General features: G+C 37.4%; 1 protein-coding gene across 1 annotated transcript; it reads right to left on the bottom strand.

Moving 5' to 3' along the window:
- Positions 1 to 739: 739 nt before the first annotated feature.
- Positions 740 to 16,763, bottom strand: LOC127453454 (alkylated DNA repair protein alkB homolog 8-like). Its single transcript, XM_051719807.1, has 11 exons — positions 16,623 to 16,763; positions 15,522 to 15,756; positions 15,260 to 15,391; positions 12,941 to 13,036; positions 10,131 to 10,235; positions 9,972 to 10,042; positions 6,706 to 6,812; positions 6,208 to 6,359; positions 5,067 to 5,323; positions 4,779 to 4,928; positions 740 to 2,354 (listed from the first exon to the last, which is right to left on the bottom strand). Exons 1-11 carry the CDS (start codon positions 16,755 to 16,757, stop codon positions 1,755 to 1,757), a joined length of 2,040 nt encoding a protein of 679 aa, XP_051575767.1. The 5' UTR covers positions 16,758 to 16,763; the 3' UTR covers positions 740 to 1,754.
- Positions 16,764 to 16,951: the final 188 nt, after the last annotated feature.

Here is a 16,951-nt window from a genome sequence, read left to right as displayed (position 1 = left end):
ATCTGCTGCATATAACTAAAGACAAATTTAGTGAACGTGCGCTGCACGCGGTCATCAAATACCGGGGTGCCACGCCCCCTCTGGACACCTTTATGGGGTCGTGTAGTGGATGTGAAAATTAAGTTTGACGATAAACCTTCTTTCCTCACCACAACCACATTACCTCTTATTCCAGGCCGAGGGTACGATTTAAAATAGCCTAAATGAGTTATGTGCAAATGAAAAAAATTGTCTCCCCTTTAACATTAACACCTTTTAAGCTTTGAACATTTCCCCCTCTTTATACTGTTTCACAGTTAAAGTTTAAGAACCGCATTAGTTTGTGTAAAATACGCCAAGGCAAAATATACATGCAAATCAGACATAAGTCAAATGGGCCAACAGGTCAACCTAGGTTATCAAACATTTTTTAACGTATACAGGAAGTTCGTCATCGCATTCACACAAGGTGAAAGTTCATAGCGTTACTTTTACCTCTGTTTTAAATTTATATCCGACGCCCTCTTGTGCCTATTAAAAACAGTACAGGGAGTTTACCTGTTTGAAACGGCTCTTCTAAAAGAAGACACTGAAGTTACCTATTTGTGGTACATGTTTTTGCAAACCCCTTGCCAAAAATCTGGCCAATAATGCAGCAAATTTGCTACATATAAACTGCAAGTCTGCTGCAAATAGTTTTTGCAAGGGATGCAAAACTTTGCTTTGAGGACAAATCATGCATACAAGCTTACAGAACCAGTATTTCCAAAAGAGTTTAATTTAGCAATTTGTTAATATACATAACAATTCTCTTTTTAGTGAGAAAGCTGAAAAGGCATATGCAAAATTGTCAGAATTAACAAAACATATTAAAGGAATAGTTCACCCAAAAATGAAAATTCCCTCAACATTTACTCAACCTCTTGCCATTCCAGATGTGTATGACTTTCTTTCTTCCGGGGAACACATATGAAAATATATTAATGGAGATATGATGTCTGTTTGTCCACACAATGTCAAGATTTAAAGGAAAAAAGGAGTAACATTTTGGTCTGTTCTCACCCAAAATCTATTAGATCTCTTCAGAACACATGAATTTAACTATTGGAGTTGCATTGATTATTTTTATGCTACCTTTATGTGCTTTTTAGAGCTTCAAAGTTGTGGTCTCCATTTACTTGCATTGTATGGACCTACAGAGCTGAGATATTCTTTTATGAAACATTGTTTGTGTTTTGTAGAAGAAATAAAGTCATACACATCTGGGATGGCACAAGGGTGAGTAAATGATGAGAGAATGTTCCTTTTTTTGGGTGAACTATTCCTTTCTTTCTTTTTTTCAGAGCAATCTAACAATTAGTGGGATTTATGCTTAAAATAAAAAAAAAAACTATTTGCCAGTAGAGCTGTTCAGGTTGTAGTAAAAAAAATCCAGAAGAGAATGAGCATTTTCGAACCATGGGTTCCCTCAAGATTGTCCAATGGGTTTTTATAATGGCAGTTTTTCATTTATTTATTTATTTACTTTAAGATACATGGGAGTTTTGCTCTAAAACAAATTACAAACAGTCATACCCCAATCGTGAATTTTAAAGCTGTCGTGTTTTTAAAAAAACTATGTTGCTAACAAGTTGCTAGATAAGAACTACAACGGTTTCCCATTTCATCAGGCACGTTCACTCACATGCTTTTGAATGCATGAAAATTCTTGCTCAGTTTTACACAAACACTGAATTAAATTCAATTAAATGAATGAGCCATAATTTAAATAAAGGTTATTTTCCCTGTGCAATATCATTCTTTGAAGAGGTATCTAGTGTTTTCTCCAATTCCACACACCAGTTACCCTGATCGTGGTAGCTCCTAAGCACTTTAACACCTGTCACAGCAGAACACAACTCCTCCAGCTCTCCCTGCTGGAACACATGATAATAGCGGTGAAACACAGACCCCTGGCTTGTTTTGTCGACTGGGACTTTTGTACTTCCACTTGCATCTCCCTTGTTCTTGTCCTTGTTACCTTTTAAGTGCCATGGCACTAGAAGGTCTTGGGAAAGGAAAGCTGTGCGATTAGTATGGACATGTATTCTAGGTTGTGTCGTGTTCCCAGAACTTTCCTCTATGCGTGTCATGTCTGAACTCATTTTCCCAACATATTCCTCCTGTCGGTTGGGGTTATTTTCTTCAGTTTTAAGTTCCTGACCATTGTCCAGGCTAGTTCTAGGCACCATGTTCTCCTCCTGGTGCTTGTTTTCTTTTAGATATTTCGATTTCTGGTTGTTGTATTCCTGTTCCATGGCCCAAACGTAGATTAGAGCCTTTCCTCCCACTTTCAGTAAGCGGACCAGCTCTCTGATAGCTGACTGTCTTCTTTCCTATGAACAGAACAAATCAGGTGTGAATTTAAACATGCATCATGACTAAATTAAAGGGATAGTTCACCCAAAAATGAAAATTCTCTCATCATTTACTCACCCTCATGCCATCCCAGATGTGTATGACTTTCTTCAGCAGAACACAAACAGAGATTTTTAGAATATTTCAGATCTGTAGGTCCATACAATGCAAGTGAATGGTGACCAAAACTTTTAAGCTCCAAAAAACACCTAATGGCAGCATAAAAGTTATTTGTAAGACTCCAGTCTTCTGAAGTGATACAACTGATTTTAGGTGAGAGCAGACCAAAAAATGTAACTCCTTTTTCATTATAGCGGCAGCTAGCACTTTGTGCATGCATCAAGGGTTACAAAGTGTAATCCAGCTTGGAGGAGGACTACTGATGTCAAGATATGAAAAGATATTATATCTTGGTCTGTTCTCATCCAAAACCGACTGGATTGCTTCAGAAGCAATCCGGTCTGTTCTCATCCAAAACCGACTGGATTGCTTCAGAAGATATGGATTAAACCACTGGAGTCTCATGGATTACTTTTATGCTGCCTTTATGTGCTTTTATGGAACTTCCATGTTTTGGTCACCATTCACTTGCATTGTAAGGACCTACAGAGTTGAGATATTCTTGTGGAAATCTTCATTTGTGTCCTGCAGAAGAAAGAAAGTCACACACATCTGGGGTGGCATGAGGGTGAGTAAATGATGAGAGAATTAAACATTTTTGGTGAACTACAGTGCATCCGGAAAGAATTCACAGTGCTTCACTTTTTCCACATTTTGTTATGTTACAGCCTTATTCCAAAATTGATTAAATTCATTATTTTCCTCAAAATTCTACAAACAATACCCCATAATGACAACGTGAAAGAAGTTTGTTTGAAATCTTTGCAAATTTATTAAAAATAAAAAACGAAAAAAATCACATGTACATAAGTATTCACAGCCTTTGCCATGACACTCAAAATTGAGCTCAGGTGCATCCTGTTTCCACTGATCATCCTTGATGTTTCTACGACTTGATTGGAGTCCACCTGTGGTAAATTCAGTTGATTGGACATGATTTGGAAAGGCACACACCTGTCTATATAAGGTCCCACAGTTAACAGTGGATGTCAGAGCACAAACCAAGCCATGAAGTCCAAGGAATTGTCTGTAGACCTCCGAGACAGGATTGTATCGAGGCACAGATCTGGGGAAGGGTACAGAAAAATGTCTGCAGCATTGAAGGTCCCAATGAGCACAGTGGCCTCCATCATCTGTAAATGGAAGAAGTTTGGAACCACCAGGACTCTTCTTAGAGCTGGCCGCCCGGCCAAACTGAGCGATCGGAGGAGAAGGGCCTTAGTCAGGGAGGTGAACAAGAACCCGATGGTCACTCTGACAGAGCTCCAGCATTTCTCTGTGGAGAGAGGAGAACCTTCCAGAAGAACAACCATCTCTGCAGCACTCCACCAATCAGGCCTGTATGGTAGAGTGGCCAGACGGAAGCCACTCCTCAGTAGAAGGCACATGACAGCCTGCCTGGAGTTTGCCAAAAGCCACCTGAAGAACTCTCAGATCATGAGAAACAAAATTCTCTGGTCTGATGAAACAAAGATTGAACTCTTTGGCCTGAATGGCAAGCGTCAAGTCTAGAGGAAACCAGGCACCGCTCATCACCTGGCCAATACCATCCCTACAGTGAAGCATGGTGGTGGCAGCATCATGCTGTGGGGATGTTTTTCAGCGGCAGGAACTGGGAGACTAGTCAGGATCGAGGGAAAGATGAATGCAGCAATGTACAGAGACATCCTTGATGAAAACCTGCTCCAGAGTGCTCTGGACCTCAGACTGGGGAGAAGGTTTATCTTCCAACAGGACAACGACCCTAAGCACACAGCCAAGATAACAAAGGAGTGGCTCCGGGACAACTCTGTGAATGTCCTTGAGTGGCCCAGCCAGAGCCCAGACTTGAACCCGATTGAACATCTCTGGAGAGATCTGAAAATGGCTGTGCACCGATGCTCCCCATCCAACCTGATGGAGCTTGAGAGGTCCTGCAAAGAAGAATGGGAGAAACTGCCCAAAAATAGGTGTGCCAAGCTTGTAGCATCATACTCAAAAAGACTTGAGGCTGTAATTGGTGCCAAAGGTGTTTCAACAAAGTATTGAGCAAAGGATGTGAATACTTATGTACATGTGATTTTTTTAAATTTTTTTATATATATATAAATTTGCAAAGATTTCAAACAAACTTCTTTCACGTTGTCATTATGGGGTATTGTTTGTAGAATTGAGCAAAATAATGAAATGCGATCCATTTTGGAATAAGGCTGTAACATAACAAAATGTGGAAAAAGTGAAGCGCTGTGAATACTTTCCGGATGCACTGTATTCCTTTAAGAGATTGCTCTGAGTATGTTCACCTGTGTAGAGAAATGGTGAATGACAGCAATAGATATGCAGGCATCACAACTGCCACTGCACAGTGGGACAGACAGGGCATCAGACACAAACGCCTCATAACCTCGCTCAGTGCAGATCTGAACCAGATTAGCACTGCGGTCACAGCCCACCTACAGACAGAGAGATTAAACAGATTCAAAGGACTTTTCTATTTTTTTTTTCAGAGGTGAAGTAATTGATCATCAGTCCTGCCTTAATAGCAAGTCCATGGGTCACTTCCTGGTAAAGTCTAATGCTACTGGACCTACCGACATCACGTCAGGGTTGATCCCCAGGTATTTGCCATTGCCGCATCCGATGTCTGCCATAATAGCACCAGGAGGCAGGGACAGCAGGAAGTCTCGAACCTGAGGCCACGGCGAGTGTCGCGTGCTGCTGAAGTGGGAAGAAATGTCCTCATAGACCTGATGAACATACTGTGCCTCCAAACGGCATGCATCACCTTTAGCAACAGGCACTGTGGGTGGAGAGGGTGGCCGCTGGCTATCACATACAGATGGAAAGTCTATAGAAGGAAATAATCAGAGTTTTATAGTGGATGTAAATAATTTTTGAAATCTATACAAATGGGTCAATGACGTGAAGCTCATTTTTTTAAATTGATTTTTTGTCTGGATCTATTAAGTTAATCAAAATACATTCAATTCACACAAAACAGATGAATAGACCTTTCTATTATGGTGAACGATCTTTAAATTTAGCATGAGTTCAAAGTCATTTCGATATTTATTCTAGGGAACAAAGTCAAGAATGTCTAGCTGAAATTCTTGAAAAAAATAAATTTCGCACAAGTAGTTTCAAATAAACCCTTAATATTATTATTATTATTATTATTATTATTATTATTATTATTATTTTTAAAGCAGTGAAACTATTTTGTTTTAAAATATTATTAAGGTCTACCAGAGGTCCACCTATATGGGATGCAATGGAGAAGAAAATGTCAGATTGTCATGTATATACTGTGTGTGTGTGTGTTTGTATATATATATAAATTGAGGTTACAGTGAGGCACTTACAATGGAAGTGAATGGGGGCAGTTTCTGGAGAGTTTAAAGGCAGAAATGTGAAGCTTATGATTTTATAAAAGCACTTACATAAATTCTTCTGTTAAAACTCATGTATTATTTGACCTGTAAAGTTGTTTGAACAAAGCCAACTTTATAAAGGCGGTTTTAACTAAGAACTGAAGAGTGCCTTGGAACCTACTTCTTGATGATTTGAAAAATGTTCCCTACCAAAGTTTACCTTCCATATACCTTTTTGAATTTCAATCTCTTTTGTTAATTTTTGTGGTAATCAATATTATGCTACAAATACTGTCAGTTGAGCTGAACTTGTATTGAAACCGCAATATTCCTTTAATAGGGAAATAGTTCATGCACTCACCACAGTTGCAGGGTGTATGACGGATTTTGCGAAATGTTAGCGATGTCCTCGTTCCTCGCCGACTCAGGGTCAGGTTATTCAAGTCAGAAGTCACGACCCCTGACCCTCCAGCCTCTGTCACTGGTACAACATCAAACTTCCGAGGCGTTATACTGACATAAAACAGAAGTCATTTTCAACAATAAAATGAAATATACTGTAGATATGATGTAAATCAATTTAATTATAAAAATATTAAAACATATTTGAAAAAAAGAAACTACGCATTATCAACAAGAAAACAGAAAAGTCAGTAGATACAAGAGGCAAATAACACTTCTATTAATTCGGCCAAGAAGGTGCACAGTCATGAGTCGATATGATCAACTCAAAATAATCAAGAGTTAAGAAAACTACATGCTATGCTTGATTAAACACATGATTCGTAAAAGTCTGGCTCATTAGATAGTCTAATTATATAGATGCTTGTTTTAAAAGAATGATCTTCCTGTTTCTCACCCATGGGTCCACAGATAGCGGCTCTCTCCTTTCATCACTAGTAAACTCCGCTCTGGCAGCACCACAGCGACAGATCGTCCATCAGGATGTCTGAAGTCCATTATTGTCTAGAGGAAGGTGAGGAGGTGAGACAGCATAAGATGTTAAACAGAGATATAAATCCTTATAGGAAAACCATGAGGTTCATTTACTGTCTCCATCTTTGTTTTGACAAAGGAAAATCAGATAATCAATAAAGTTGCTGTACCGTAACTCAATCAATAAAGCTACATACAGGCTTTGTGTAACAGAACACTACAGCACACTTTATCACACTGACCCACTCATAATACTGAAGTGTGTAAAATAAAAATTAAAGAGTGATTTATATAAAGAACAAATACAAGAGAACTACAAGAAACAAACATTTGCGTTATAAGCATCCTTAAAATATATATGGTCTGTCAACAGCAGCCACTCCAGAGTCTCTTTCAAATTAATGCAATAAAACTGATCGTAAACAGTGATGAGATACAATTATGATTTGCGGCTCATCTAGTCCAAGGGTTTTCAAACTGGGGTCCGCGAGAGGGTGCTATGGGCGTCCAAGGAAAATTTCAGAGAAAGAAAAAAAGTGTTTATAAATGTAAAAAAGTAAAAAACTATATTTACTGAATTGTACATTATTGCCATTTCAGTTTAATCACAATGTTTCTCTTCAGAGTTAAACATTTAACATGACTCAATTATTTGTTAGGAAAAAAAGATACGCTGAAAAAGTAATGCTAAGTAGGCTAAATATTTTCCAGGTAATTTGATGCTGCACCAATTTGAACATTTTGGTCTGATTCAATACCCATTTTAACAAAAAACTATAGGCTGATATCGATATTTTGCCACTTTCTCACCTTATTTTGTCATCAGATCACTGTTTTGCTTTAATTATGCTTTAAAAATGTACAAAGGTACAAAAGATATTTTATTGTTCTGACAAAAAATGTTTTCCATTGAACATTAATTGGATCTGTTGAACACATGACAGGCCGAAATTTTAAGAAAGCCACAATGAAAGATAAATACAAGTTAAAAACATAAAAAAGATAAAAACAATATAACATGACAATTTATGAGGAAGACAAGGTTATTTCGCACTTCTAAAAAAAATTTTTTTCACTTTGTCTTTGTGGTTCTAATGACAGAAAAAGAAAAAACCTTAAGAAAAATCACTACCTTAGCTTGCAAAGAATATCACGAAACCTGTATTGCAACGTTTCGGTCACACAACCTTCATCAGGCATTAACAAAATAAAAGTGCAATACCACCAAATTTAAAATATGTCAGAACCAATCAACACATCTGATGACCGTGATGTAACCCATAACCAATAACAGTCAATTCGATAGAGGACCTCTAGAAAACCACAAACGCCTACTGGCGAACTTATTACAAATATTATAAAAAAACAAGATAAATATAAAATATTTAAAAAATATTTAATTCATAAATACAGGATAAACAAAATAACAGTAGATTACAACCAGAAGAGGACCAACGACATTATATATAAAGATCCTTTTTAGTCAGCATAGAACATACCACGACATATTCACCAACTTCTTACCGTATAATATCCATTTTTTTTAAAACACTGGCATTTGCTAACATCTGATAAATGTTTTATTCCATCATCCTCCTCTTATTGTGTTTAAACTGGCTAAAAAATGTAAAAGATAATTTAGTCCATGCTCAGTTCCACAGTAAGGTTTCCTCACCGTGGAATTTTCGGTTTGGTAATTGCGCTCAATGTAATAATAAGTTCAAACCGCCTTTTTTGTCATCCGCGACTTGGTAACTGTATTCAACTGACTGTGATCACTTGTTCCTCCACCCATGGAGTTTATTTGGTTCGTTGCCCTTGTGGTCTAGGATATGTGGAGAAAATATCACGGCAGTTAAAACAACGGATTAGTGAACATAAGTGTTCGATCAGGCGAAAAGACCTAAACTATCCTGTTGCAGCTCATTTTGTTGAATTCAATCATGATGTCTCCTCTTTGCGTTTTTGTGGCATTGAGAGTGGTATGATGGCACTGAGAGGAGGCAATCTTGAATTGATTTTACATTTTGGATACACTTCAAACCTTATCACTGATGGGACTTGATGAACTTGTGTTTAATGTGATGCTGTAGATATTCTGTATATGTAGTTATTTTTTTCCTATGTTGACTAAAATGGATCTTTATATAATGTCGTTGGTCCTCTTCTGGTTGTATTCTACTGTTATTGTAAAAAATATTTTGTTGTTTATCATGTTTTTATGAATTCAATATTTTCCTTGTCTTTCATAAAATCTTAAATAATTTCGCCAGTAGGCGTTTGTGGTTTTCTAGAGGTCCTCTATCTAATTTACTGTTATTGGTTATAGGTTACATCACGGTCACCAGATGTGTTGATTGGTTATGACATTTTAAATTTGGTGGAATTGCACACTGTGTTTTGTACATGCCTGATGAAGGCCGTGTGACTGAAACGTTGCAATAAATGTTTTGTGATATTCTATGCAAGGTAAGGTAGTGTGAGGGATTTTTATTTTTTTTTACTTTACTATAGTACATGTCCTATGCACCTTCCAACTATTTTTCAGGTGTGCAAGGTTATTTGGTTATTCTTTGGTTCAAAACAGAACTCACATTTTACATATTATGAATTATTATATTCAATACGCTTTTCTTTTTCAGATTTCATTTATTTTAATAGGTATTAATATTACACAGAGTAAAATTATTATAAACTTAAAACACAATCTATTAATGCAATAAATTAAACCATTGTTATATATATATATATATATATATATTGCTGTTTTCATTCTTATGAAAACCGATGGTTAATATTAGAGGTTTATAATTTGTTCAGTAATTGTCTGATACATTAGTGCATCCTACAGATGATATTTTATTAATTTCTCTCGGCTTTAGAAAAATAGCACTATTAAAAATAAATATTTTAATTGTCTTTGTACTATCACACTTAAACTTTCTCTTAAATAGTGACATATATATATATATATATATATATATTAAGAGGGAGTTCCCTCACAACATGATTGTCATATTTGGGGGTCCTTGGCATCAAAACGTTTTAAAACCCCTGCTCTAGTCGAACCACCACTTAGTAAAAATCATAATGAATTAAGGTTATTAGACCTATTAAAGGTCATTAAACATATGCATAAGTTAATGTATACTCTTACTTTTGACAGTCTAGTGCTTCATTTATATGTACCTTTGCCCCAAGACTCAATGAAAGGATGGTGTCCTCAAATGCTGAGTGAGTGTCAACATGAGGTGGAATCCCTGAAACAAATGATACATTTAAAAATGCACATCCGTGTAAATCTCCTTTCAGCTGCATAAATACATTATAAATAAACTGAGTGCCCACCTTGTCCACTTTGATATTGGTTTACAGTGAGCTGGTCTGGTAGAACACTTATGAGACCATCAGCCAAACATTTCTGCAGTAAAGCATCACATTCGACTGGCAGGCCTGAAATGACACGTTTATTACATATACAGTACTGTGAAAAAGTATTTCCTGATTTCTTCCGTTTTTGTGTATATCTCATACTAAATTGTTTCAAAAATTCAAACAAGGGGCTTGGGTAGCTCAGTGAGTATTGATGCTGACTAACACCCCTGGAGGCTCGAGTTCGAATCCATGCTGAGTGATTCCAGCCAGGTCTCCTAAGCAACCAAATTGGCCCGGTTGCTACGGAGGGTACAGTCACATGGGGTAACCTCCTCGCGGTCGCTATAATGTGGTTCTCGCTCTTGGTGGGGCGCGTGGTGAGTTGTGTGTGGATGACGCGGAGAATAGCGTGAAGCCTCCACACGCGCTACGTCTCCGCGGTAACAGGCTCAATAAGCCACGTGATAAGATGTGTGGACTGATGGTCTCGGACGCGAAGGCAATTCCAAATTGGGGGGAAAAAAAAAATTCTAACAAAACTAACATAAAACAAAGACAATATGAGTAAACACAAAATAACATTTTTAATGATAATGTTATTTATTGAAGCAAAAAAGTTATCCAATACCAACTGGGCCTGTGTGAAAAGTATTTGCCCCTTAGTTACTAAATCCCCAAATCTATGAAACTGCATTCATAATGGGGTTCAGCTGGACTAGACACACACAGATCTGATTAATGCCAGCCCTGTTCAATCAAATCAACACCTAAATATAACTTTTTCAGCAGCATGAAGTTGGCTAAAAGGTCTCACCCAGTAGCACACTTTGCCAAGGTTGAAAGAAATTTCAGAAATGATGAGGAAAAAGGCGATTGAACTACATCAGTCTGGGAAGGGTTACAAAGCTATTTCAAATGCTCTGGGACTCCAAAGAACCACAGTGAGAGCCATTGTCTCCAAATGGAGAACACTTGGCACAGTATTGAACCTTCTCAGAAGTGGCCAACCTTCCAAAATTCCTCCAGCGACAACTCATTCAGGAAGTCACAAAAAAGCCAAGCACAACATCCATGGAACTGCAGGCCTCTCTCGCATCAATAAAGGTCACTGTTCATGACTCCATTATCAGAAAAATGCCATACATGAAAGAGTGGTGAGGCGAAAACCACTACTAACCCAGAAGAACATTAAGGCTCGTCTGAATTTGCCAAAACACACCTTGATGATCCTCAAACCTTTTGGGAGAATGTGCTGTGGAAGTCGAAAGCGGAACTGTTTGGAAGACAAGGGTCCCGTTCTGGCGTAATTCAAACATAGAATTCCACAAAAAGAATATCATACTATGGTCAAGCATGGTGGTGGTAGTGTGATGGTATGGGGATGCTTTGCTGCTTCAGGGCCAGGGAGACTTGCAATAATTGAGGGAAACATGACTTCTGCTCTCAACCAGAAAATCCTAAAGGAGAACGTCTGGTCATCAGTCCTTGAGTTGAAGCTCAAGCGCAACTGGATTGTGCAGTAAGACAATGATCCAAAGCATAGTAGTAAGTCCACCTCTGAATGGCTCAAAAGAAACAAAATTCAAGTTTTGGAGTGGCCTAGTCAAAGTCCTGACCTGAACCCAATTGGAATGCTGTTGCAGGACCTTAAACGGGAAGTTCATGCTCGAAAACCCTCTAATGTTGCTGAAATAAAGCAGTTCTTCAATGAAGAGTGAGCCAAAATTCCACCACAGCATTGTGAAAACTGATCTCCATTTATCGGAACCATTGGTTGCAGTTGTTGCTGCTAAACCAGCTATTAGGTTTAAGGGGCAGTTCGTTTTTCACATAGGTGATAGGAGTTGGATAACTTTTTTGCTTCAGTAAAATATATATATTTGAAAACTGTATTTTGTGTTTACTCAGGTTGCCTTTGTTATATGTTGTATCTCGTCTGAAGGTCTAAAACAATTTAGTATGAAAACTACACAAAAATAGAAGAAATCAGATCAAATACTTTTTCATAGCACTGTATTTCTATCACATTGAGGATAAATCAGCCTCAACGATGATCATTTATGTATTGGTTTCCCTAAACACAGTTTTGAAACAACTGCTTTTCTATGAACAGTTTAATATTTTAATTCCAAACTTAATATAATAATCATAATTAACTGATCATTTAACTCTTTTATTTTAGAGAATTCTTAAAAATGGTTCTGTGCAGATCAAAAAAGACCCGGTAGAGTACCGTTCAGTAGATATACATCACTTTGATTATAAACATAAACGTTAAAATAGTTTTTTTTTTTTTACACTAAACATGATTTTATTGTGCCATTTAATCTGGAAAGAGCGCCACCTATATGTCAAAATTTCGTTTTGAGTGCAGAAAGCTTATAATTTGAATACTTACACATTGTTTCTGTTTGAAACAAATACAGAATCATGGTTTATATTCTAAACATGCCCGGAAGACAAAAAATTGGCAAAAAAGACTTTGGGATGGTCTCTTTTGACTTGTGCCAGTAATCAACCATCTAGCAACAATTCAGTAATGCCCTAGCAACCACCTAGCAACACCCTAGCAATGCCCTTGTAACCCCTGACATTGCATGAATTGACTTAATCATTTATTAATTGCTGTGGAGAATACAAAGGCATTTTGACTACATACAAGATTAAGAATAGCTTTTCTCACTCTTTTTTGTTTAACTGAAACTGGTCAAAATTGACAAGCATACATAACAGAAGGGTTAAGTGGATAGGATTCAGGTAAAAATGTTGAATTTTAAACTTACCACCTGGTAATGGCTTGTCTTTGTCCACATTATTGTTATCATATCGAAATTCATATCCGTAATGCTTCACTCTTCTGTGTTTTAAAGCTTTCTGCACTGAAACAACAAAAACAAAATTACTGAAATAACACTGAATATTACATTTTAGTCTGGTAACAGATTGCAAAAAGGCATTTAGCAAAATATTGTCTAAATAGATCCAGGGATCTGCCAACCACAATCTCAGCCAATCCATGCATCCCTAGAATAAAATAAGGCAGGATGTTCTTGGTAACATTCTACAAATTCTACCAGTTCAGTTCCATTCTGTTGTGTTCCGTCTGTTTGAACAGCCCCTGGCCTGGTCTAATTATCTGAGCCGCTTCACCACCGAGCTCAGCCGAATACCACTGCTATCTGTGAATATTGCTACTCTACATACAACTGTACTGAATAAAAAAAACAATATGGACTTTTTCTGTTATTATGAAGCTTGAGTCTGGAGTAGTAGGAATCAGTGCAATTGTAACACCATAAGAACTGTCTATTGAAGCGTTTTCCCCCCTCATTTTTTTCTTTTGATTTAACATTTGAGAATGTGGACCGACAAACTTATTTATGTATTTTATGCACATTAGTTGAAAATGAAATACTCATTTTTAACAGCCAGGATAGGAATGTTCTATGCAATAATATATCGTTGCTGAATGGTTTATGTAGTTATTGCGCCCTCTTGTGGACTAAGGAAACAACGCCAATTTAAAAATCAGCTGACTTTAAAATTAGAATATTAGTTAATATAAAATGGATAAGGTACAAGGGGTGGAATGAGGTCCTGGGTCACTAAAAACCCAAAGTATGCATTAAAAGGTTAAAAAATGCTTAAAGGAATATTCCGGGTTCAATAAAAGTTAAGCTCAATCGACAGCATTTATGGCATCATGTTGATTACCAAAAAAAATTTTTTTGATTTGCACCTCAACCCTTTTCTTTAAAAAAAACACAAATCTGGGGGGGCCTGGGTAGCTCAGCAAGTAAAGACGCTGACTACCACACCTGGAGTCACAAGTCAGGCTTCCTAACCAACCAATTGGCCCGGTCGCTAGGGTGGGTAGAGTCATGTTGGTTAACCTCCTCGTGGTCGCTATAATGTGTTTCTCGCTCTTGGTGGGGTGCGTGGTGAGTTGTGCGTGGATGCCGCGGAGAATAGCATGAAGCCTCCACACGTGCTACGTCTCCGCGGTAACGTGTAACTGAGATTCGTCCTCCGCTACCCGGACTGAGGCGAGTCACTACGCCACCACGAGGACTTAGAGCGAATTGGGAATTGGGCAAGCCAAATTGGAGAGAAAAGGGGAGAAAAAAAAAAGCACAAATCTTGGTTCCAGTGATGCACTTCCTATGTGAAAGGGGCCAATTTTTGAACTTTAAAATACTCACTTTTTCCAAAAGTATAGCCAGAAGACATAAACCATATGCGTGTTAACATGATTTTAGTGTGATAAAATCACTTACTAACTTCTGTGTAATGTTATAGCCAATTTTACAACTTCGTTGCCATGATGATGTAATGTCAACAAAATTACAATTTAAACAACTTTACAGGTCAAATAATACATGAGTTTCAACAGAAGAGTTAATGTAAGTACATTTATAAAATTATAAGCTTCACATTTCTGCCTTTAAACCCTCCAAAAATTGTCCCTATTCACTTCCATTGTAAGTGCCTCACTGATACCTTGATTTTTACTTTTTTTAAGAAAGTAGGGACGAGTCTAAATTAATTTTTGTGCTAATCAACAATATGCCACAAATGCTGTCGATTGAGCTTAACAGATCATTACATAGAACGTTTGAAATTAGTTAGAAGTAGTGCTGTCAGTGTTTTTCATATGGATTGATTCAATTGAATTGATTCTATTTTAGTGAATTTCTGTCCCTGTGGCGTTTGGAAAATGTTAATAAAGCATTATTGAAACATATGGTTTTGTTCTATTGTGTTGTTCTTTCCAAAAAAGGAAATAAATGCATTTTGACAGGAAATAAGTATATATAGTCAAATTTCAGCACTTTTAAAATCTGAGATTAATAGCAATTAACAATGAAAAATCATGAGATTAATCGCGCTAAAAATTGTAATCTACTGACAGCACTATTTAGAAGTAGAAATTAGTTACATATTCACAAACCTTTGGCTGAAAACCCTGGCTCTAAAGCAATAACTGTGCAAAATGTAAATATTGCCCTATACACACAAATAAATGCGCTGAAATTTTTATTACTGATTTGTGCATAAATCTAACTGTTAGGATCCCAATAAGGAAGCCAAATGTGCCTTACCCATGACATCATCAGTATGTGATGTCCAGTCAACAGTCTGTAGCAGCTGAGTCTCCTCCTCTGGAGACACAAAATCATCCAACACAGACAGACCAGGAGGCAAAGCACAGGATACAGTCTTGTCACTGTCCACTGACAAATGAATAGAAAAGTCTCATCATTGACAATTTATTTAGATCTCCTGAGTAAAAATAATCGATACGTCCAGCACAAATGAATCTCTATCAGAAATGAATACTGAAAGTGAACGTGTATGATGCACCTTTCTCAACATAGCTGAAATAGAGCATCACACTTTGATCCTGACACTGAAGTGATCGTCCATTAAGAAGTGCGTATGCATTCTGGCTCGCTTCAGATGATGAATATGTCACAAATGCATATGGTTTAGCAGGAGGTGTGAGGAGTGACTCCACAGTACCACCCTCTTGAAGAACCTCCAGAAGAGACTCTCTGCTCACTCCATTTCCCAAACCTCCATTAGACACCACCAGATGCTGCAACACATACACAATAGATGTTTATGAACATGGACTCTACTGACTAGTTTTACGAGCCATTTATACAAAGCCACGGACTGCAAAGAGGCTTCTGCAAGATCACAGTTACAAGAGTTGATTGATAACAGTTGTCATTTTTTAAAACAACTTATAAGCAAAGTTTCTTAGTTTGAGTTCACTTCTGTATCCATATTGTGTATATGATGCAATAATGGCAACAAAACAAATATATTTCCACATTGCAAAAACTCTTATTCTTAATCAGAATCTCTGCCAAGTCTTAAAGGGATAGTTCACCTAAAAATGAAAATTCTCTCATCATTTACTCACCCTCATGCCATCCCAGATGTGTATGACTTTCTTTCTTTATAATTTATATTTAAATATTGATCTCTTTCTCACCCACACCTATCAAATTGCATCTGAATACCACTGGAGTTGTATGGATTACTTTTATGCTGACTTTGTTTGCTTTTTGGAGCTTCAAAGTTCTAGCCACCCATCACTCTCATTGTATAGAAAAAATGCAGTGGCAGTGTTGTCTGAGACTGTCATTCTGCTTACCACCTCCTTTTGTGATTCATGGAGGATGGAAATTCATAAGGGTTTGGAACAATGCAAGGGTGAGTAAATGATGATAGAACTTTCATTTTTGGGTGAACTATCCCTTTAACTCAGATGTAAAAGTCAATGTGTGAACATTATAAGCAAAGCTGACACAAGCATACCAACAACAATCAGACTCAAAAAAATGAAATCGAAAACTACCATCACAACTGTCTATTATAACTTATGGAATTATTTTGCATGCCTGGTCAAACAACATCCTCCTGGCACTCCATCAAAATAAGCTTCGAAAGTACCTTTGTAGGGTGCGACACTGTGCTTATGCCCTCGTGTTTCAGCAATGTGTGACTGGCTTTAATTTGCCTTCGGAGTAATTTTTTCTCTTCTTTAGTTCTTCTGATAGCTCTTGTGTTGTCCATGCTGTCCTCCATTGTGCAACCGCTCATTTGGTCCCTCCGTTGACAACAACAACAACATTGGTTCCTACAAGCGAATGTTCCCAACCTGACAGAACTATGCTGAAGACACTAATACAAATTGGCCAGGATCTGTCAGATTTTCGCATGCAACAAAAACCGTGGCATTTCAGTTGCTGAATGTACAGTTTATGCCTTGATTATAGCTG

This window comes from Myxocyprinus asiaticus, chromosome 15, assembly GCF_019703515.2.
Source record: "Myxocyprinus asiaticus isolate MX2 ecotype Aquarium Trade chromosome 15, UBuf_Myxa_2, whole genome shotgun sequence".
NCBI classification, from domain to species: Eukaryota; Metazoa; Chordata; class Actinopteri; order Cypriniformes; family Catostomidae; genus Myxocyprinus; species Myxocyprinus asiaticus.
Note: the sequence above shows the minus strand (reverse complement) of the source record. Positions and strands in the feature narration are given on the sequence as shown.

Coding starts and splice junctions, on each gene's coding strand:
- LOC127453454 (XM_051719807.1), bottom strand. CDS start 16,757: ATGGAGGACAGCATGGACAACACAAGAGCTATCAGAAGAACTAAAGAA. Junction 13,037..15,259: donor ACATACTGATGATGTCATGG/GTAAGGCACATT, acceptor TTGTTGTTTCAG/TGCAGAAAGCTTTAAAACAC. Junction 6,360..6,705: donor CGCTATCTGTGGACCCATGG/GTGAGAAACAGG, acceptor GTTTTATGTCAG/TATAACGCCTCGGAAGTTTG.